The sequence below is a fragment of the Misgurnus anguillicaudatus genome, chromosome 7 (assembly GCF_027580225.2).
Source record: "Misgurnus anguillicaudatus chromosome 7, ASM2758022v2, whole genome shotgun sequence".
NCBI lineage: Eukaryota > Metazoa > Chordata > Actinopteri > Cypriniformes > Cobitidae > Misgurnus > Misgurnus anguillicaudatus.
The window spans coordinates 31,353,638-31,376,314 of NC_073343.2; the positions used below are offsets into that span (position 1 = coordinate 31,353,638).

Genomic DNA, 22,677 nt, shown 5'->3' on the forward strand with positions numbered 1-22,677 from the left:
AAAAGAAACTAGTGCCTTTCTGAGAAGTAGTTCCATAAAGATCTAGAGTATAAAGATACATTTCTTTTGAGAATGTAACGCTAAAATTATTTTCCTGAATGTTGGTCCTTATACTATTTTTACACATATTGACGTGCTATTTATTATTTACTAATTGTTTGTGTATATTACAGATCAATCAACATGTTTATGCTAACCTTCAACTTAGAAAAACTTAATTTTTGCTAAAAGTTTTTTAGCAGTTTTTATTGAACTAATTAGATTAGAGATAAATTGTCATTTTTAAAAATGTATTTGGCTAATAATAGTAATATAGTAGAAATATGAAAATGAAATGTAATAAATTAATTATTTAATTTTAAATATTGAAATGGACCTAAAATGCTGTATAATATATGCAAATTTAAGTCTTGTAATCACAAAGAAACTAACAATGTCTGCATTCAAAATAAGCTAAAATATTATAATGTGACACGGTTTATGACAAAAGTATTCTAGTCTAATGTACCCAAATATGACAAGTTTACTGTACTCATGTTCAGTGTCGCTGCCTAAAAATAAACCACATATCTATTACATTTTGTTTTACTTGTCACATTTCGTAGTTTTGTTAGTACAGGCACACTCCTGCAGGTGTTATGATAAGTAGTTGGGCGGGGCCTACGTCTGTAACATGCGGAAGTGAGTGATAGGCGTCCCCGTGGCGGATGAATACACCGATGTATATAGAACCGGATCACCTTTAGTATCCCGCGAGCGACGGTAGTACTGGGTAGCCTTGACAGAAGACGGAGCAGCGCCGCAGTGTAGATTAACAAACCAAGTCTACTCTCCACCCTCACAAATGGTACGTATAGGCTTTCATTATACAACTATGCACCAAATATGCATTACTCATCTTTTACATATTTAAGCCATTTATTGTTAACATACAGTCGCTCGTATTTGTTACGCGCGTTCAGTTCTGCAAATACGATTTGATGTGCAGCAAGCTCAATTCTGCGTTTTGCAAGTGATCGTTGCGTCTGCTTGTTATGAATGTGTTGCAGTTATTGATGTCATAGTGCGGCAGGAAATGTGACATACGCGTTTTATTATGGTGTGATGTGCTGAACAGCAGCGGACAGATGATCGGTGCTCATCTGCTGTTAAAAAAGGACATGCACGCGCTGACATGATATTTGCGTTGCTTTTATAAATCATTTTGCAAAAGACATGCACAGACAATGTCTCTTTAATCAGGCGAAAAGTGTAAGAAAATCTTTTAATGTTTCTTCAAGTAGGCGAAATGAATGAGATGCGTTACGCTGCTGTCAAGTTTAGTTGGCTGTAGACAGTCGCATGCGAAGAAATTAGGGTTTGCATAACTGTATCAAATCTGTCAGGATTTGGACCGTATTGTGGCATTATGCCTTTGGTTGCCACACACATTTCATGCTTCCTGTCAGTGTTTTAATAATTGCTAAATGTAACAGGTTTGTGTGTTAACTGATGTCTAGATTTGAACGTCTTTCTTCATAAGAGCAAAAGATGCATAACAAGAAAATTAAATGAAAATGTTATTTGTTTAAACGGTGTATTTGGTTCAAGAATGCAAACATTGTTCATGAAGCATGGAAAGAGTGTCTAAACCGGAGTGAGAAAGCATGAGTCAATACAGATTGAATGAGTCCATACAAATGTTTCTGCTTCAGCTTTTCCACTGCACACTGCCAGAAGGTCCACTATGAAATCGCTTTTGTATGGGCGTTATTCAAGATTCCGTTGGGTTTGGTGAGATTCATCTCTGTTTACATGATAAACACTCGGTGAGGTGAGGTTAGTTGCTTTGGGTTGCATTTTATAAAGAAGATCTTCCTCCGGCCGTGTGGCAGCTCTAGTTTTGTTGTCCCGCCCGTATGAGCATCTATTCTCTGGGATTCAGCAAACCCTGTTGAGGAAAATAACCTCTTATTATGTTTTTACCATGCAGAACAGGTCTGCACTTCTTCTCATGCCTGCCTTTAGGGTGTAACTCAAAAATTATAGTTATGCTGAGATGCTATGAAGTTGAATGGCCACACTTTCTGTTACGTTTTCTTTTGACTTTTTCCATTTTTAAGGACTATAATTGGGTCCCAGTGCTTATATCAACCTAGAAAATGTGTAAAAGAACAACACAGTAACTAAGTTTTGGTTAAACATGTGAAAAAATAGCTCATTAAAATTTGGCTCCCCTTGTGATGTCAGAAGGGGAAATACCGCCTCTTAATCGGCACTATCCAGTCACAGCACTGCCATTTAGTGCAGAAATTAGCTCATTGCATTTTAAAGGACACACCCAAAACGGCACATTTCTGCTTACACCTACAAAGTGGCAATTTTAACATTATCTATATGGTATTTTGAGCTTAAACTTCACATACATACTCTGGGGACACCAAAGATTTATTTGACGTCTTAAAAAAAGTCTAGTGAAATGTCCCCTTTAAGAGCCAACCAGCTCTTTAATGCCTTGTGGATTCAAAGATGTTTAATATTTATCCTAAAGAATTTATCGTGAGGGATGAAACAACCAGATCAGGCAGAAATGCATGGTTATTTCAGAGCCTTCTTATCTTACAGATGGTTTGGTTCATAGTTGTGGTCAGGAGTTTATATATTTAGTCACCTTCTGGTCTTGGGTGCTAAATGTAATTAGATCAGTGTTCGTCTTATGTATGGCTTTGTGCACGGGTGTTACAGGAACTCACGTAAATGCTTTAGGATCGTACATGCTTTCCGGCAGCGGGCTGGTTACGGGCCTTTAGGGATTTCCCGTTAACATGGTGTGAAAGTGGCAATACCGCACTCATTATCGTACGCTTGCCGTCCAAAGCACCGGCTCGGTCCCTCAGCTGCTGCCTTTTGGCGACTCCTAAATCAAGGCCAGATTCTTGGCAACGTTACGCTGCGTTTTCAGATCCAGGCCAAATTCCTGGCAGTGGTGTGTGATGTGTTTGAAGCCTCGCTGGATGGCAAGTAGCATGCAAGATTTCCAGTAGAGGTGCGGATCGCGGATTCTGTCTGCCGAAGAGGATCATTCCCTATGTCCCACTTGAATCCTTGGAAATCTGCCTTTTAAATATGGTGAAATGTGTTCGGATTTGAAAGTATAATGATATTTGCCCAAAAAATGTACGCTTGGGGCAAGAAGGCCACTGAGGTTACTGGTACATGTTAGGCCACAACTGTGGGTATCTTACAAACAAAATGCGAATGGAAATAAGTCAAGGGTAATGACGTTTTTATTTTTAGGTTACATTTCAAGAGAGAGCTGTTATGGAGAAAACACACAGTACTCTAATTGCAGGTAGATTCCCTTTGGAGAAACCTGTAACAGAAACGGCATTCATTATAAGGTAGGAGGGGACCTTTGCAACTCTCCAGGTCATAGTTTGTCCCTACCTGGATTTGAACTTGCAACTAGCTCTGGGCAATATCAAAATATTTTAAGGAAGTATCGTCACTCCGCCGCCATATTTGCAATGCCTCCAGGTCTTGTTAGAACAAGACAAACAAGACCTGTCGATTTGCACATGTGCAAAGTCCCTCTCCCAAAGGACTCAAGGTTGGCGATTGGCTCTTTTTATTGGGAGGCGGGACTAGAGCAGCCAATCTCCCCAATTCATATCAATACTAGTGCCGCATCTTGTCAATATTAAATCTCTTTGGCGATATTAACCTAAATTCATATCTCTGTAATATTGGGGCGTACACACCAAATGTGAATTCAACGTTTTGTGCGAGTAGATTAAATACAAAGTCAATGTAAAGATGCAAATAGACATGAACTCTTGCAGGGTTATATGAATGCAAAATGGGCGGGGCAATTGCAGTGAAAACACACGTTATTTGCCTTAAATGCGTCTTCATGCAAGTTGAAAATATTCAACTCAACCGAAAATTAACATAACACGAGTAATCTAAAAGCGAGGTAAGCAATGCTTCGCATTTGGTATGTACGCAGCATATAAGAAATAGCTCCGTATTGTCTATAAAGTGCAATAAATGTTTACATGCAAAAAGTCAAAGCCACAAGTGAGATGCCACAATCACCTTTTTAGGGCTGTCAAACAATTAATCGCGATTAATCGCATACAAAATAAAAGTTTGTGTTTGTATATATGTTTGTGTACTGTGTGTAATTATTATGTGTATATAAATACACACACATTCATGTCTGTATTTAAGAAACAATTACATAAATATATATTTATTTATTAGTGCTGGGCAAAGATTAATCGCGATTAATTGCATACAAAATAAAAGTGTTTTTTGGCTAGTGCTGCCTCACGATTAGTCGCGACTAATCGTTTGCAGAATAAAAGTTTTTGTTTACATAATATATGTGGGTGTACTGTGTATAATAATTATGTATAAATACACATACACACATGCATGTATATAATTAAGAAACATTTGCATGTGTATATACATGTTTATATTTATATATAATCTATATTATATATAAATATAAATATTTATTATATAAATATATTTTTTTCTTACAATTATACATTTATGTGTGTGTATTTATATAAACATAATTATTATACACAGTACACACACATTTATTATGTAAACAAAAACTTTTATTCTGCAAACGATTAGTCGCGACTAATCGTGAGGCAGCACTATTTTTGGCATAATATATGAGTGTGTGCGCTGTGTGTAATTATTATGTATATTTAACCACACACACACATACATATATTCATTTTGGAATTATTTTATTTATATATCTTTTTTATTAATATAAAATCTAGAATATATAAAAATATAAATAAATATGTGTACACATTTAAATGTTTCCTGAATACATACATGACTGTGTGCTTATTTATATATACATAATAATTACACACAACCCACACTCATATATTATGCCAAAAAAACTTTTATTTTGTATGCAATTAATCGTGATTAATCTTTCCACAGCACTAAAATATATATATATATATATATATATATATATATATATATATATATATATATATATATATATATATATATATATATATATATATATATATATATATATATATATATATATATACACATGTAAATGTTTCTTGAATAGATACATGAATGTGTGTGTGTATGTGTTTATATATACATGGTAGTTACACACAGCACACACTAACAAAAACACTTTTATTTGGTATGCGATTAATCACGATTAATTTTTGCCCAGGACTAATTTTTAAATCAATTATATTATATATAAATAAATTACAATATTTCTAAACATTTTTCTTAAATGTATACATGTATGTGTTTGATTTATATATACATAATAATTACACACACTACAAACACATATATTATGCAAACACAAACTGTATGCTTGTATGCGATTAATCGCGATTAATCGTTTGAAAGTCCTACACATTTTTAAAATGGCTTATAAATAAAAAAAATTCTAAGACAGTGGTTTCTTTTGTCTGACCTTTTGTGTACATTTTTGGCAGAGCTTCTGTTGCAGAGAAGGATAATATCAGATTATACCGATATAGACGGTATTATCTCATCCGGTATCCCCGTTGTGAAAAATACAGATATATTGCCCATACCTACCTGCAACCTTTGTGTTAGCAGTCTGGATCCTTTACCCTCAGGCTAACAGGACCCCTAGGGAGGGAAGGTAGAGAGGAATAGACTTGGTCACAAACACAATGAGATGGTTACCATGGGGCAAGCGAGATAATCAATCGGCACGGGGAAACATAAAACCTGCCATTGTGATGGCAAGTGTTGGCAATATAGGAGGCGGAATGCCGCTCACGTGATCAAAGAGGTATAAACCCAAACCCACAGTGTGTTGTAAACCGAGTCGACCACGGGAGCAGGTAAAGTGACCGCCTCATTTTGATTCAGCTGTCAGTTGTCTAAATGCGCACCTGCTGACCTGCCTCAGAATGCTTTCCAGGATTCTTTGCTTTGGTGAGCTGATGCAACACCCATTTGACTAATCTCAAATTTGTAACCTTAGTGTGTTGGTGACAGCCCGGGATCATGGCACCGTGGTGAAAACCACAGGTCAATCAATCATGTTGGGCTTCTCAAAATTCGCAGTTACTCTGTGCAACCCAGGAGGTTGGCCTGAGGCGTTGAGGTTTGTTTTCTCAACATCCCATTAGCCTGATCAACCAGACTCGCTTCTAAGTGCGACCGAAAAACATCTGCTTGGAAGGAGACCAGGATGCCTCAGAAGAGACCTGTTATTTACCCCGAGGAGAACTCTGTGTCGCTTTCCACGGTCTACGATCTTCTCGACCAGCAGCAGTTTTTTTATCAAGAGCTGATTGAGCTACAGGAGAGAAACTACAAGTCCTTTCTGCAGATGTTGGTGGACTGCACCAACAACCGAATTGACGGCGTGGTGCGAGATGTCCAGGATTTGAAGAACTGCCTGCATCGTTGTCGAACAGAGCTCAACGATGTCAGGCGGCAGGGCGCGCATAATGCCAAAAGGGCCGAGTGCCTGGCAGAGAGTCTGGTGATGGTCCAGGGAGTGGTGGATGGCATCACCACTTTAAAAAGCCCCACCGCAGAGGTCAAACCCAGAAAAGCACCAGTGAATATGGACATCAGGCAAGAGATAAAGAAGAGGGATGGTTGGGAAAACGAACCCAAAGCGAAGAGGCTGGTGGCCGACTTGACTGCAATTCAGCTAGATGGTATAAAGGTTGTGGTTTGGATAAATTTTGGATGTAAAAACAGCTGGTTATATGTTCATGACTAGTGGGCTTAAAGATTGTGTAGGTCTAAGTTGTCCAAGTGTCGATTTCTTGTATGACGACATTAATGATTAATCGATCTGGTGATGATGATGCAAGGTATTGAACTCTTATCTACATACTTAGACAGTAAAAACATTTTTATGTTTAACTTTTTAAAGGGATAGTTCACCCTAAATTAAAAATTCTGTTCTCATTTATTCACCCTCAAGTTCTTCCAAAACTGTATAAAATACTTTGTTTTGCTGAACACAAATTAAGAGATTTTGAGAAATGATCTGGGGCACCATTGACTTCCATAGTATATATTTTTTCCTACTATGGCACAATGCTTTAACTTTCAAAAAGCTTATAACACAACGATTTTCTCTCTTTTCATCCCCCTCCATCTCTTCCTGCCCACTGCTTTATTTTCTTCTTTATTATCTAGGCTGACCAACTTACCGAGGAGCAAATTGCTGGTAAGTCAAGTTTTGTGTGTATTTGTTTGTAGTGTCAACATACCTTCAATTGACATTAGTCCCCAGAATGAAATACAAGCATCAGCAACTTACAATTTTCTGGATAAGAGGATCACTTTTGGGTTTTAATTCTTCTCTCATTTGTTTTTCTCAGAATTTAAGGAGGCGTTCTCCTTGTTTGATAAGGATGGCGATGGTACCATCACTACTAAAGAACTTGGCACGGTGATGCGATCTCTCGGACAAAACCCCACAGAAGCTGAATTGCAAGACATGATTAACGAAGTGGACGCTGATGGTGAGTACACGATTACACCTGAGGATGTACTTTGATTTTTCGGATGATGTGCTGCTGTCATCAATCCATTAATACTGCGTGGACTGTCTGGCAAAGGTGAACCTGTCTTTAAAATCCAGGCTTGAGATTAGAAGCATCAAAGTTTGATTTTAATCCAATTTAGTGCTGCCTCACGATTGGTCGCGACTGGTCGTTTGCAGAATGAGAGTTTTTGTTTGCATGATATGTGTTGGTGTGCTGTGTGTAGTAGTTGTGTATAAATTCAGACACACACATGCATGTATATATTTGAGAAATATTTGCATGTGTATATTAAGTTTTATATTTATATATAATTTAAATTATATATAAATGTAAATATTTATTATATAGATATATGTTTTTCTTTGAATTATACATGCATGTGTTTGTATTAGTTTATACATAGTTGTTGTGCGCAGTGCACACGCATATATTGTGTAAGCGGGGACTTTTGTTCTGCAAACGATTGGTCGCGACTGGTCGTGAGGCAGCACAATAATCCATTATAAATGAAATCACAAAAATGATTTGAGCTGGTTTTTCACAGGCGGGGTCACAAATCATGTTGCCTTTTGTTGCAGTAATACACACGTAGCAATGGTTGTCTTGCAAAACCACAAAGGTGACTCTTCAAGCTTGCTTCTTGGTATGAAATGCCAATGCATTGCATTTATTGCCTTTATATGCTAGTTTTTTTATTATTTATTGTATTTTTTAATAATATCTTGTCTAACATTATTGGCTCGTAAGGAAACCCTGCCACATGTTGTCTTGTGCTGGCACGTTTGCTTTTGGAATCTGTCCTAACCCTATCAGGATGAAAAGTTTCTCCCTGTGATAAACCGTTATCTTGTTGTGTTAGTTTGCGTGCAAGCGAGCCGATAGTAGTACATGTTAAAGCCTTGTAGAGGTGATTGGTTGTTACAATAATATTATGCTGTGGGGGGGAGGGGTTTTTCATTAAATGCAATATCACATGTTGTCCTTGGAACATTATGAGATTATTAAGGGGCGGTTCACATTTCGCGTCTAAAACTAGAGCTGCATAATTGTTGATTATTCACTTTTATATTGTAATTATGATTATTATTGGTGATTAATAGATTTTACATTAAAGTTTTGTATGATTTATACTTTGTGAAGCAGCTGCATAGTAAATTCTAAACATCCAATACTAAATAATGTAATGTAAATAACATAATTATGGAAGTTATGTTGTTATTAAAACATTCTAAATTAATGGCTTAAGGACACGTCACTTTTAAAATGATACTTATCAATTTTAAAGCAACACTATGTAGGTTTTTTTTACCTTTAAATAATGTCTCTAAAATTATTGCAGTGATAGAACAACTTTTAACTGGACAAATTGTACTATTGCTGCAACCTGAGCAGCCTCCTAGCTGCTACAAGCACACTCTGAAAGTGGCGGCGGAGGGTAGGAAACACAGCCCCGCCCCCTCCCCTGCCTGCAGAAGAGTGTCTGATACCAGGCACTGTTGCGCTTTTCAACCACATGGGGGAGCTTTAAGTCATTTTTACATGGAAACTACATAGTGTTGCTTTAAAATCTCTGATTCATCACTGTATTTGGTGTCAGAATGTACTACCAAAATGCACAGAAATAGCACAAATGGACAGCTGATATTGAGGCTTTTGTCGTTTATATAATTGTTTTACCCCGTAATTGTAATCCCGATTAGTTTTCAATGAATTGTGCAGCCCTAATCGCGACTGCCCCGCTTTCCGACGCGCCATTGTAAAAAGTTGGAAGTATTTTCAACTGGCTGCGGTGTCGACGCGCCTGGAAAAAAGCGTGCTTGCCGCGCGTCTACATTTAAAATAGCGTATTTCCGTGCGGTAAATTTCAAGCGACACTAACTCTGTTCGATTATTTGGGTTGCAGTAAAATTGTGATTAAAACATGTGGTGCTGTATAGAGTTTTTATTTTTATTTTTTTTAGTAAAGTCCATTGAATAGTGGTCGATAAGGGCTTTTTATGGCCGATACCAATATTAAGAAAGCTGTATTGCCGATTTAACACAATTGTTATTACAGTAAATAAGAGACAAAAAGAAAATTGGTTAAAACGACATAAACATTTGTTATGCATAAAATTTATGTATATATCGCTGGCAACTTTTTTTTTAAACGCTGTCGGGGAAAGAGTTTGGGGCGGTTCACATTTCATGTCTAAAACTAAGACTGCATGATTTTAACAAATCATAACTTGCCGATTATTCACCTTTATATTGTAATTGCGATTATTATTGGCAATTTAATAGATTTTACATTTGAAGTTTTGAATGTTTTATAACTTTCTGCATAGTAAATTCTAAAGAATATAATGTAAATAACAAATAATTATGGAAGTTACGTTGTTAGTAAAAAATAAAAAAATGCTAAACTACACTTTTTAAAAATCTCTGATTCGCCACTGTATTTAGTGCCAAAACGCACAGAAATGAGCACAAATGGTTTGAGACTTTTGCCGATTATGTATTTGTTTCACCTGTAATTGTAATCTCGATTAGTTTTTCAATTAATTGTGGAGCCCTAACTAAAGCCGTTTGGAAATCGCGACCCCGGTGGTACCCAGAGACTATTTGTGCTTGTTTGCGAAGAACTGGAATACGAAGAACATAGAATGTAATTAAACGCACACAAGCACGTGTAAACACCCACGTTCTCAGATTACACACACAGTGTGAATCCTTATGGAACGACTTTTCACACACACATGCACACGGGGGGATGTCATATTTGTCCTGTCTAATGGAAATATTCCACATTAGCTCAATAAACCTCAGGGGGACGAAAAACCACACACAGTTCGACCTGAAAACCCCAGAACGCTGCTGTGTGTTCCTCTACTGAGAGATTCAAGGGTTTTTCTTTTCCCTAAACACATCTGACTGAGGCACATCTGTTTATCTTTCTCTCTCTCTCTCTCTTTTTCACAGGTAATGGAACCATTGACTTTCCAGAGTTTTTGACGATGATGGCTCGTAAAATGAAAGATACAGATAGCGAGGAGGAGATCCGCGAGGCTTTCCGAGTCTTCGACAAGGTCAGTGTTGGGAAACAGGGATGTTGTGGGAAGATGATGTGTTTGTTACCATGGAAACAGCGAGGAGGCGGAAGGAAAACAAGCCAGTCCTTGGAAAAATAAATAACAAGCCACAGTTCCACCCATGACAACACAGCAATTCACCTAACAGTTATATTCACAGTTAAATGTCTGTTGTTGAAGAAGGTTTTGTTTCAGTTGTTTTATGTGGATGCTGTACGCTTTTTGCACAGAAATACACTGCAAAAAATTATTTTCAAGAAAAAATGTTCTTAGTATTTTTGTCTTGTTTTCAGTAAAAATATCTGGGAATTCTTGGATTGGGGTGCTTTTTGTTGATGAGCAAAGCGATCCAAGAAAATAAGTCTAGTTTTTAGACCAAAAATATCAAATTTAAGTGATTTTGTGCATCAAACAAGCAAAAATTCTGCCAATGGGGTGAGCAAAAAATCTTGAACATTTTTCTTAAACACTAAATTCAAGGAAAATTTTGCTTACCCCATTGGCAGATTTTTTTTGCTTGTTTTATGCACAGGGTCACTTGGGTTTGATATTTTTGGTCTAGGGACTAGACTTGTTTTCTTTCTTCGTTTGCTCATTAGGGAAAGGCATCTTGATTTGGGAATTTTTGGATGTTTTTGCTGAAAACAAGACAAAAATACTAGGGAATTTTTTCTTGAAAATACTTTTTTGCAGTGTAAATACAATTTTGAAAGTAAATTAATTGAATAGCTATGATTTTTTTAATACTTAGCGCCACCAGGAGCTAGTCGAATGTTCAATTTCTTTGTTTTTACATTTGTTGTGACCCTGTCTGTGAAATCCAGGTTAAAGTCTCATAATTTAATGAGATTAGGAGTGTCAAAGTATGATTTTATTTATTGATTTCAGTTTTTGACATGACCTTACTCTATCAATAATAAAGATATTACACTGCAAAAAAATGATTTTCAAGAAAAAAAAATCTTAATATTTTTGTCTTGTTTTCAGTAAAAATATCTAAGGGTTCTTAAATGGGGATGCTTTTTCTTGATGAGCAAAATGACCCAATTAGTCTAGTTTTTGGACCAAAAAATATCAAATCCAAGTGATTTTGTCCATAAAACAAGCAAAACACATCTGCCAATGGGGTAAGCAAAAAATCTTGAACATTTTTCTTAAACAATAAATTCAAGAAAAATTTGCTTACCCCATTGGCTGATTTCTTTTGCTTGTTTTATGCACAAAATCACTTAATTGTGATATTTTCGGTCTAGAAACTAGACTTATTTTCTTGGGTCGTTTTGCTCATCAAGAAAATTATCTTAATTTAAGAATTTTTAGATATTTTCACTGAAAACAAGACAAAAATACTAAGATTTTTTTTTCTTGAAAATAATTTTTTGCAGTGTTGTGACCCTGTCTGTGAAATCCAGGTTAAATCTCATAATTTAATGATGAGATTAGGAGTGTCAAAGTTTGATTTTATTTATTGATTTCAATTTTTGACATGACCTCTATCAATATTAAAGATATTAAGGTTGTATTTTCACAAAATTATATATTTTTTTACATTATGTAGGGTGATTTTATGTAAAAAGGACTAATCACAAAAATGACTTTAGTTCGTTTTTTACAGGCAGACATTTGTTATGAATGCTTTATTAGTTTATTTGCATGTCATGATTGATTTATTGAACGGTTTCTGTTAGGATGGAAACGGCTACATCAGCGCAGCAGAGCTTCGCCACGTCATGACGAACTTGGGCGAGAAGCTGACGGATGAAGAGGTGGACGAGATGATCAGAGAAGCTGACATCGACGGCGACGGTCAAGTCAATTATGAAGGTACAACACAAAAGCGCGGTAGTGACAAAATGTGACTTCAATTAAAATGATGCAGTTTGGATTATAAAAGGTTATGTTCGTTTACAGAGATTTAATGGCGTAGTCCGATTTGAAAGCTTGAAATAAATTATCATCTTGTGTAAACTTAGCGTCGTGTTTTTTAATACCCTACATCTGTTTCTGTCCACAGAGTTTGTACAAATGATGACGGCAAAGTGAAGCTCTTCGGTTTTCTCGGACCTCCTTAGAAGACAAAAAATCAGTCGAATATTTTACTTACCTCTTACGCAAAAATATTCATTTATTCATACTGTTTCTGTATAGAAAAACTGAATGTTACAAAAAGATAAAATGTCCATATATAGAAAAATATATAAATATATATATATATATACAAAAAACAACCAAAAAAAGTGAACCAACATAAATGACCTGCATGTACTGGTTAGTGGTCCTGTTCCCAAAGAACTGCTTAGACATCTCCAAAAAGACACACAAATAATCCTGATATCAAACCTTCAGAAACTAAAAAGTAAAAGCATCTGGTGAACTGCTTAACTGGTTCCATTTGCTAGCGGCGATGTTTGGGCTGGCCAATCGTCTTCTACTTCTCGTTTCTGTTCTACATGCATGCAGCTTGAGTCGGGAGCCGCTATTGGGCGGAAACCTCGGCGATGTCTATCGGAGCGTTCTAGGGGGTTTGGAACAGTCTGAATTCAAAATGGCCGTTAATATAGTTTGGGATTCGGGTGGGTGTGGGTGGGCCTGGAATCTGCATAGGGGACAAATGAATGGGACCTTTGCGGTTTGCTTCGGGAACTAAACAAAGAGATATTTTTAAGAAATAATTAGCATTTAAGAGATTTTAAACTACGTTTGGCATGTCAGGATATTTGGAGTTTTGTTTCTTTGTGCATTGTGCCCGATAGAAGGGGCGTGTTTAGTGGGAGGGATTGGCTGAGGGTGTTTAGGGCTGTACCATAAATGTTTTTATCTTCGGTTTTGCTCTGACCGCGAGCAGGTCGATTTCTCTGGAGAGCGCGGAGGGCTTTTCACCAGGGCTTGCTTTCGACTGCCCACCTTCGGTTCTGTTTTTGTTCATTCCAAGTTGTACATGCTCGTCTTTTGATTTTTTTCCAATAAAAGAACATGAACTTGAACTGTTTTTGTCATTTATTGTCATCGTGTGCTGTTTGAATCACCGTTTAGGGAAGGTTTCGTACAAGTATCGCCATGGCAACCGATCTCTGTGTCTCTATATATATGTGTCATGTTGCATGAGCGCTTAGCATCCGAGCATGTGTGTGTGTGTCTGTGGGGATTTTAGGGGTTGCCTGGCAACCTGGATCTGTGGCTCTAGTAGATGAGAGCGATATCGAAAGCCACGTGGGAGCCGAAGAAGATCCTCTAGAGAGAATTGTGCGTGTGTATCTACACCTGATTAAACTACAGCAACCAGATTTACCTCATGTAGTCAGGCAGAGGTTATTTTTTACACCAAGCGCTTGTATGGTTCTTTTAATATGATCATTAACACTTTTACAAGTTGATGCTGCATCAATTATATCAGATCTCACATGAGAGCTTCACACCCAGTTTTAGGCGTGCACTTTCATTTACGGCTATTTAAAGACCGCGCTCCAATGAGTGCTGTGTGTGCATGGGAGGGGGAACCATCATAGTGCATCTACTATGAGCTGCTTAGCATTGAAGAACAGGATGCAATGACAGGAGTGTAGGAGGAGAGAGAGCGTTAACATCCCACATTTGTGTGTGCATGTGTGTGTGTTAAATGCATTACTACATACAAGAAGAATAAGTATAGCGGGAATAGCAGACTGGACCCGAGCATTAATGGAGCCAAACATGGCCTTGAAAAACTTTGGATGATCAGCTTAGCTGAAGAATCTCATTTGTGATTACAAGATACGTTGGTTCGCCTAAACATATTTTTTTGGGTTCGGTTGCAGACATTGTTTGGTCACACACTCTCAGGCTTTATGGGAAGAATTTGAGCAAAAACGGCCAAAACTTCCTACATACAGAGAGCACTTACATAACAGATGAATGGCACCACGCAAACATAAAACACATAAAATGTTGGGAGGTTTATTGTTGTATTTCAAATACAGACACATGTTGGGTTGAAATGAACATGGAATTAATTTTAACCCTGCAGTTTATCAATATTTGAACCAACCATGGGTTTAAACAACCCCGGCTTTGTAACTGTGTACATACTGTTCATTAACATGAATTTTTTTTTTGATTGAGACTGCATATAAAAGTTTTTTGTTTACCTTTTTTTTAACATTTCACTCTAAAATGCTTTGCCATTATTGGACAAACTGATTAATCCAGGTGTGCCTGACCTCAGTAGTCACAACAACAATAATCAGACACACCTGGATTAATCAGTTTGTCCAATAATGGCAGACAGGAAACAAGGAGCTGGCTGAAGTTCAGGAAGTAGTGCAGCTGGGCATAAAGCCTATTGGGTCAAAAAGAGACGAATCCAACCCGTTAAGTGGCAATTTAACTTATCCTGGGTGGTTTTAGCCCAAAATGTAAATCTAGACGAGAAGTTGTGGTTTAAAAGTGGATATTTTTTATTTTTCTTGTCAAAAATTACAATCATTTCGCAATAAGACCCTTATGCCTAGTTTGGGATCGTTTAGAGCCCTTTGAAACTCGGTTGAAAAAAACTGTTACGTGTTGAGTTAAGTATTAAATGTTGGGCTCTATTAAAGTCCATTAAAATGAGAAAAATCCTGCAATGTTTTCCTCAAAAAACATAATTTCTTCTCGACTGAACAAAGAAAGACATCAACATTTTGGATGACATGGTGGTGAGTAAATTATCTGGATTTTTCTTTTAAGAAAATTGAATATTTCTTTAAGTCCACTATATAGAGAAAAATCCTGGAATGGTTTCCTCAAAAAACTTCATTTCTTCTCCACTGAAGAAAGACAGGCATAAACATCTTGGATGGCATGGGGATCTTTTTTGAAAGTGACTCCTCTTTCACAAATCCCCATGTCATCCAAAAACTTTGTCTTTCTTTCTTTAAAAGTGTAAGTGCAATTTTTTACAGTGCTGAACAGATTCCACCAGCTGTGTAAAACTGTTTCTTTAGACCCTTCTCGTCTTCTAACTGTGTGCTTTAAACTCTTTCTACACAGCCGCACATAATAGACTGCACTTTAAAGCTGAATCAAGGCCACAGGTTTGTCATTCACTCATTTGCTCTGCATTCACACCGTGCCAATAAGGTCATCTTATCCTGATGACTCCTTTCTCACCTCGAGTCGGCATCATCCACTTTTATTCACATGAGGTCATGAGTTCATCTCCCCAAAACGAGGGTCAATTTTAAAGCTGAGCGGTCCAATAAAACCCAACTGCATTAAAACCTTAAGCAGAGCAGTTCTTCAGTAAGGTATGAGAGATCATACTGTATGTCACGCGCGCGTGGAGAGCAGCTCGCGTTACAACAAGGCATGAAATGTATCGGGAGCTTTTGTTATCTGTTAACACCCTGACCTGCAGATCATTTAAAGCCAGGGTTTTTTAACCAGGACCTTCGTGGTGCAAATATAAAAAAAAAAATTATTAACTGAATAGTGATTTAGAAAATAGTGCAGACACATAATGACGATTATAATTGAAATCAAACTTTGATGCTCTTAATCATAATTATCACAAGACTTATTTTAGCCTGGAATTCATGGGTGATTCTCACGAAACCATTGAAACACCACGGCACTAATGATTTTAGCTTTAAAATGTGTAATATAGTAACATTAAAAAGCATCAGAATTAACACAATACTGTTATCTACCTTGCACAATGTGTGATTTCAACATAAGAATTTATAATTGTAAATTTTATCTCATTTTCTGCTGAAATTCTCATTACCGCAATGTGTCCGGCTGTGTTTGAACATGCGTTATGTTGTAATTTAATCAAATTAACACAAAAATATTAAGAAAAAAATAAATGAATGTTTTGCTAGACTACTTTAGATGACATAAAAAATATTTACTGAATATTCATGTATAATAATAATGAAGAAAAATTAGGAAAATGATGTGTCCATGCCTGATGTTCTCATCCTCCGCAACACTTTTTGAGAACAGTTTAAGCACACATACAGAATTTTAATAAAGTTTGATTTTGAGTGACCAAGCACATGGACCAGTTACTTCAAGATGGCTACCAGGTAAGATCATTTTTTTACAGTTAATTTGAAATATTGTCTTGTCAGAATGCTTACACGACATTTTGATTATCATTACCGCAACAGATGCTTATTAAATGTTAATTTAATTAATAGAAGCATAATACTTTGATTTGAAATGCATGTGCAGAATCTCCAAATTATGTTCTTTCAGGTTTGTCATGTCATTTTGAAAATATGTCAGTGTTGATGTTTTCTGACTGTTGTGGTAATGAGATTTTTAGGACTAATTTTTTTAATTATGTTACAAAAAGTGTTAAATGATAAGTAAAAGTTTTAAAATTAATGTTCCCATTTGCTCTAGACTTTGTTTTTCAATGTCTGGTGGGAAAAAAAAGTAAATTTAAGCAATTTTTGCATTTTCATGCTTGACATTTTTGGAACCAAGTTTTCGTGAGAATCACCCTCATAGACAAGGTTACATTTTTATAGTTTAGTGAATATGTCAATTTGATTGATCACTCATGACAGACTGTATAATTGAGCGTTGTCCCGAGCAATTGATTTCTTACACAGCTGTGCTATAGTTTCATACATCATCTCTTTCCTCTCACGTAGTCATTTCATATCAATATTTCATGTCCATTATTCATTTGTTCGGTAAGTAGCTGTGTAATAAGCAGGTAATGTCAGACATTACTTTAGGCCGGGAGATAAAACACTCCTTTGCTTCACGTCAGGGTCATTTTGAAATAATGACTGCCTGACTGTATACATTATGCATTATACTTCTTAAAGATCCTGTTTGTTTGTTAAAGGAATAGTTCACCTGATCAATATTTTGAAATTGAGATGTATGCATTCCCCGAAAGCTGAATAAGTAAGCTTTCCATTGACGTGTTGTTTGTTACAAAATTTGTCCGAGATTCAATTTGAAAATCTGAGTTGCAAAAAAGTTCATTTTTAAAGTATGAAGTCCTTAGCGACACATATTACTTAGGATAAATAATTAAAAATATATATATATATATATTTACAGTAGGAAAAACTCCTTCATCTTCATGTACACGCAAAAAAAGTAACTTTCATTACCAATTTTACTTAATTCTTTCATGTTGTGATAACTTAACAATGTGAACTTAATTTAATCTAGTTGATTCAACAAAAAAGTATTTTGTCAGCTTTACTTAAAACGTATTTGTTCAGCCAACATAACATTCGGCCAGTCGATCAGTGGTGTCAAGATGACCTTTACGTCAGCATAGGAACTTTGTCTCATTGCCCTTGGGATCGAGGACAAGACAGGGAGAGAGAGAGAAACAAAATCCTATTAGCGTAGGGGCTATTCCCATGTAATGAAAGTTTCATACAGTATTGTGGTTTAATATCCGCTCGGTTCCTGACAGATTAACTATTGCGGCATAAGTATATTACCCAGACGAGTTATGTGAATGCTTTGTTCCGGACAAGCTAGTACATTTACTTGAAAAATGAGTTTGTGTTTTAAAAAGTGGGTGAGTTTTGTCCCACCATATATGGGTGATTCTCACAAAAACTTGGTTTTAAAAATGTCAAGCATGAAAATGTAAAAATTTTACTTTTTTTCCCACCAGACATTGAAAAACAAAGTCTGGAGTAAATGGGAACATTAATTTAAAAACGTTTACTTATCATTTAACACTTTTTGTAACATAATTTTAAAAATTAGTCCAAAAAAATCTCATTACCGCAACAGTCAGAAAACATCAACACTGACATATTTTCAAAATGACATGACAAACCTGAAAGAACATAATTTGGAGATTCTGCACATGCATTTAAAATCAAAGTATTATGCTTCTATTAATTAAATTAACATTTAATAAGCATCTGTTGCGGTAATGATAATCAAAATGTTGTGTAAGCATTCTGACAAGACAATATTTCAAATTAACTGTAAAAAAATGATCTTACCTGGTAGCCATTTTGAAGTAACTGGTCCATGTGCTTGGTCACTCAAAATCAAACTTTATTAAAATTCTGTATGTGTGCTTAAACTGTTCTCAAAAAGTGTTGCGGAGGATGAGAACATCAGGCATGGACACATCATTTTCCTAATTTTTCTTCATTATTATTATACATGAATGTTCAGTAAATATTTTTTCTGTCATCTAAAGTAGTCTAGCAAAACATCCATTTATTTTTTTTCTTAATATTTTTGTGTTAATTTGATTAAATTACAACATAACGCATGTTCAAACACAGCCGGACACATTGCGGTAATGAGAATTTCAGCAGAAAATGAGCTAAAATTTACAATTATAAATTCTTATGTTGAAATCACACATTGTGCAAGGTAGAACACAGTATTGTGTTAATTCTGATGCTTTTTAATGTTACTATATTACACATTTTAAAGCTAAAATCATTAGTGCCGTGGTGTTTCAATGGTTTCGTGAGAATCACCCATATAATGGTTTCGACGCCCATGTATGCAAGTGTTTGTCTGTGTGTGTACTGTAAAAAAAAATGCTGGGTCATTTTCAACCCAACGTTAGATCAAAAGAGAGAAAACCATCAGTTGGGTTAAGAAGTTTATATTTGACTAAACAGTGCTTAAAACAAATCAGCATATGTTAAATTACAACCCAGTAAGTTGGGTTTGTCCACTTTTGACCCAACACTGTGGGTTGAAAATAAACCAGCATTTTTTAGAGTGTATGTGGAGGTGGGAAAGCCCATATGGCGTAAGAAAAATGCAGTAGCGGGCTTTGAGATCGCAGCCATCAGCATTTCAACGGTTCCACATCACGCTTCACTGTGTGTGTGTCTAAGGGAGTCCCTGCTGCAATATTGCAGAGAGTGAGGTCACACATTTTAAGGAAGAGAGGAGGTAGGGGAGGAGCTTATTGATTGACAGGTGTTCTGTGGGGTTAAATGATGCTGGAGTGAAACAGTGCATTAATAATGCAGAAGCACACGCAAACACTGCAGGGAAGCAACACATGAAAGAATATAGGCCTGGATTACAATAACATTAAAAAACTGTCCACATAAATACATTGCAAGGGAGTTCATGCTTCACACATAGAGAGGGAATAGTACCATTATTGAATGATCATGTTAAATACATTCACATTTAGCAAAAGATAACTTGTACAGTGTGTGACTTTTGCAAGCCAGCAAGCAAATTTTGGGTTTAAAAGATGTCTATTAACTGTCCAAACAACCCAGACGTCTGGAGTCTCCCTTACCCGACATCTGAACATAGCCCAAAAACAATAAGTGAAATAAATAAATAAGTGAAGGCAAACACCTTGTAATCACTGTTGACTTTGCGTACATGATGAAATACCTCACAAGTTATTTTGGCAAAAATGACATTCAAGTTTATTTCGGCTATTACTTGCTGGAAAATCTCTTGTATCTGTAAGGGCACCATTTTGGAATTAAAAAGGTTTATTTAAAGGGATAGTTCAAAATGAAAATTCTGTCATTTTCTCATTCCATGTTATTCTAAACCTGTATGAATTTATTTTTTCTGATAAACACAAAAGAAGATATTTTAATAAATGATGGAAAGCACACATCTGATTGTAAGCATTGACTTTCATAGTAGGAAAAACAAATACGATGGAATTCAATGGGTAGCATTGTTGACACTGTGTGCTTACCATCATTTATCATAATATCTTCATCATTTATCACAATACTTTCCTACTATGAAAGTTAATAGTTACAATCAGCTGTGTGCTTACAATCATTTATCAAAATAAATAATTTTGTGTTTATACAGGTTTCAGAACAACATGAGGATGAGAAAATGACAGAATTTTCATTTTTGGGTAGACTATCCCTTTAAAGAAATAATTCACCCAAAAAATTACTATTTGAATCACTCTCAAGTCAATTTAAATTCTTATGATTTTCTTTTCACAATTTTAGCTTAAGAAGTAACCAAAAAGCACAATAAAAGCATAATCTAAAAAAAACTATTCACAATATTATAAATTTTATAAAGCCATAAATATGCATGAGGAACCTATTGAAATTTAATAGCTGAAAGTCTTCTTCCCTGCTAATATTAAGTCTTATAATTGGTATATAAATAATGACTGAAGGGTAATTTTTGTATGAACTAAAATAAATTTTAAATAAAATTTGGGCACAGCGTTAACTTTTTGACTATGTTAAATTCTCAAATGTGACCCTGGACCACAAAACCAGTCGTAATGATTTTTTTTATTGAGATTTATACATCATCTGAAATTGAATAAATAAGCTTTCCATTGATGTATGGTTTGTTAGGATTTGACAAAATTTGGCAGATACAACTTTTTTGAAAATTTGGAATCTAGAGGCGGCAAAAAAATCAAAATAATGAGAAAATTGCCTTTAAAGTTGTCCTTAGCAACACATATTATCAATGATAAATAAATTATTTAAATATATTTACTGTACACTGTAAAAAAAATGCAGCATGAGGTTAAAACAACTTGGTTTTGAAAATTAATTCAACCTACTATTTTAAAGAGCACCAATTATCCAATTCACAATTTTACATTTCCTTTGGTGTGTAAGTGTGTATTAGTACATGTTAATAATATGCAAAAGGTACAAACCCCAAAGTAAACGATGACGTGAGGTATTGTTTCCAACGTAAATCTCTTTTCTTGGACTACAACAAACACAGATTGTAGGCAACAGTTTACTTCCTGGGATGGTAATGTAGACAAGAGCGACATTATCATAATTCCTCCCGCTTGGACTCACAGTCTGTAAGTTAACTCCTGTTAGCATTGCATTGTGACCGAATCTTTCAAACATGGTAAGGAGCGTCACATTTTCTGCTGACGTCAGAGGTATTTAGACCAATCACAACGTACAAATTAGCTGGCCAATCAGAGACACAGAGCTTTTCAAATCGATCAGGTTTTGTACAAAATCAGTGCGTTTCAGGAAGACAGGGATATTTGGAGCTACAAAAATGTACGGTATGTGGAAAATAATGTTTTTTGAACCATAAACCACGCGAACACATCATACCAAATACACAATATAACGTTGTTTTTTAACAATGAAATGGGTGTACTTTAAGTTTTGGCTTGTGAAAAGTTGGCATAACTTATAAAATCAAGTTGAAATTGTTTAACTTAATTTTTAAGTAAAACTAACATAAAAATATGTGTTGATTTGACAAAAATGCAGCATATTTTTTACAGTAACAAATAATAAAATATATAATGCTGCATATTTGTTACAGTAAAAATAATAAAATATATGTTGATTTGACAAAAATGCTGCATATTTGTTACAGTAAAAAATAAAATATATGTTGATTTGACAAAAATGCTGCATATTTTTACAGTAAAAAATAATAAAATATATGTTGATTTGACAAAAATGCTGCATATTTGTTACAGTAAAAAAATAAATGTTGATTTGACAAAAATGCTGCATATTTGTTACAGTAAAAAATAATAAAATATATGTTGATTTGACAAAAATGCTGCACATTTGTTACAGTAAAAAAATAAAATATATGTTGATTTAACAAAAATGCTGCATATTCTTTACAGTAAAAAATAATAAAATATATGTTGATTTGACAAAAATGCTGCATATTTTTTACAGTAAAAATAATAAAATATATGTTGATTTGACAAAAATGCTGCATATTTTTTTACAGTAAAAATAATAAAATATGTTGATTTGACAAAAATGCTGCATATTTGTTACAGTAAAAAATAAAATATATGTTGATTTGACAAAAATGCTGCATATGTTTACAGTAAAAATAATAAAATATATGTTGATTTGACAAAAATGCTGCATATTTGTTACAGTAAAAAAATAAAATATATGTTGATTTGACAAAAATGCTGCATATTTGTTACAGTAAAAAAATATGTTGATTTGACAAAAATGCTGCATATTTGTTACAGTAAAAAATAATAAAATATGTGTTGATTTGACAAAAATGCTGCATATTTGTTACAGTAAAAAAATAAAATATATGTTGATTTGACAAAAATGCTGCATATTTGTTACAGTAAAAAAAATATGTTGATTTGACAA

The 22,677-nt window shown here is 35.2% G+C and overlaps 1 protein-coding gene across 1 annotated transcript; it reads left to right on the top strand.

Moving 5' to 3' along the window:
• Positions 1-708: 708 nt before the first annotated feature.
• Positions 709-13,599, top strand: calm1a (calmodulin 1a). Its single transcript, XM_055171791.2, has 6 exons — positions 709-847; positions 7,192-7,222; positions 7,377-7,520; positions 10,506-10,612; positions 12,304-12,439; positions 12,630-13,599. The coding sequence occupies exons 1-6, from the start codon at positions 845-847 to the stop codon at positions 12,656-12,658; spliced, it is 450 nt and encodes a 149-aa protein (XP_055027766.1). The 5' UTR covers positions 709-844; the 3' UTR covers positions 12,659-13,599.
• Positions 13,600-22,677: the final 9,078 nt, after the last annotated feature.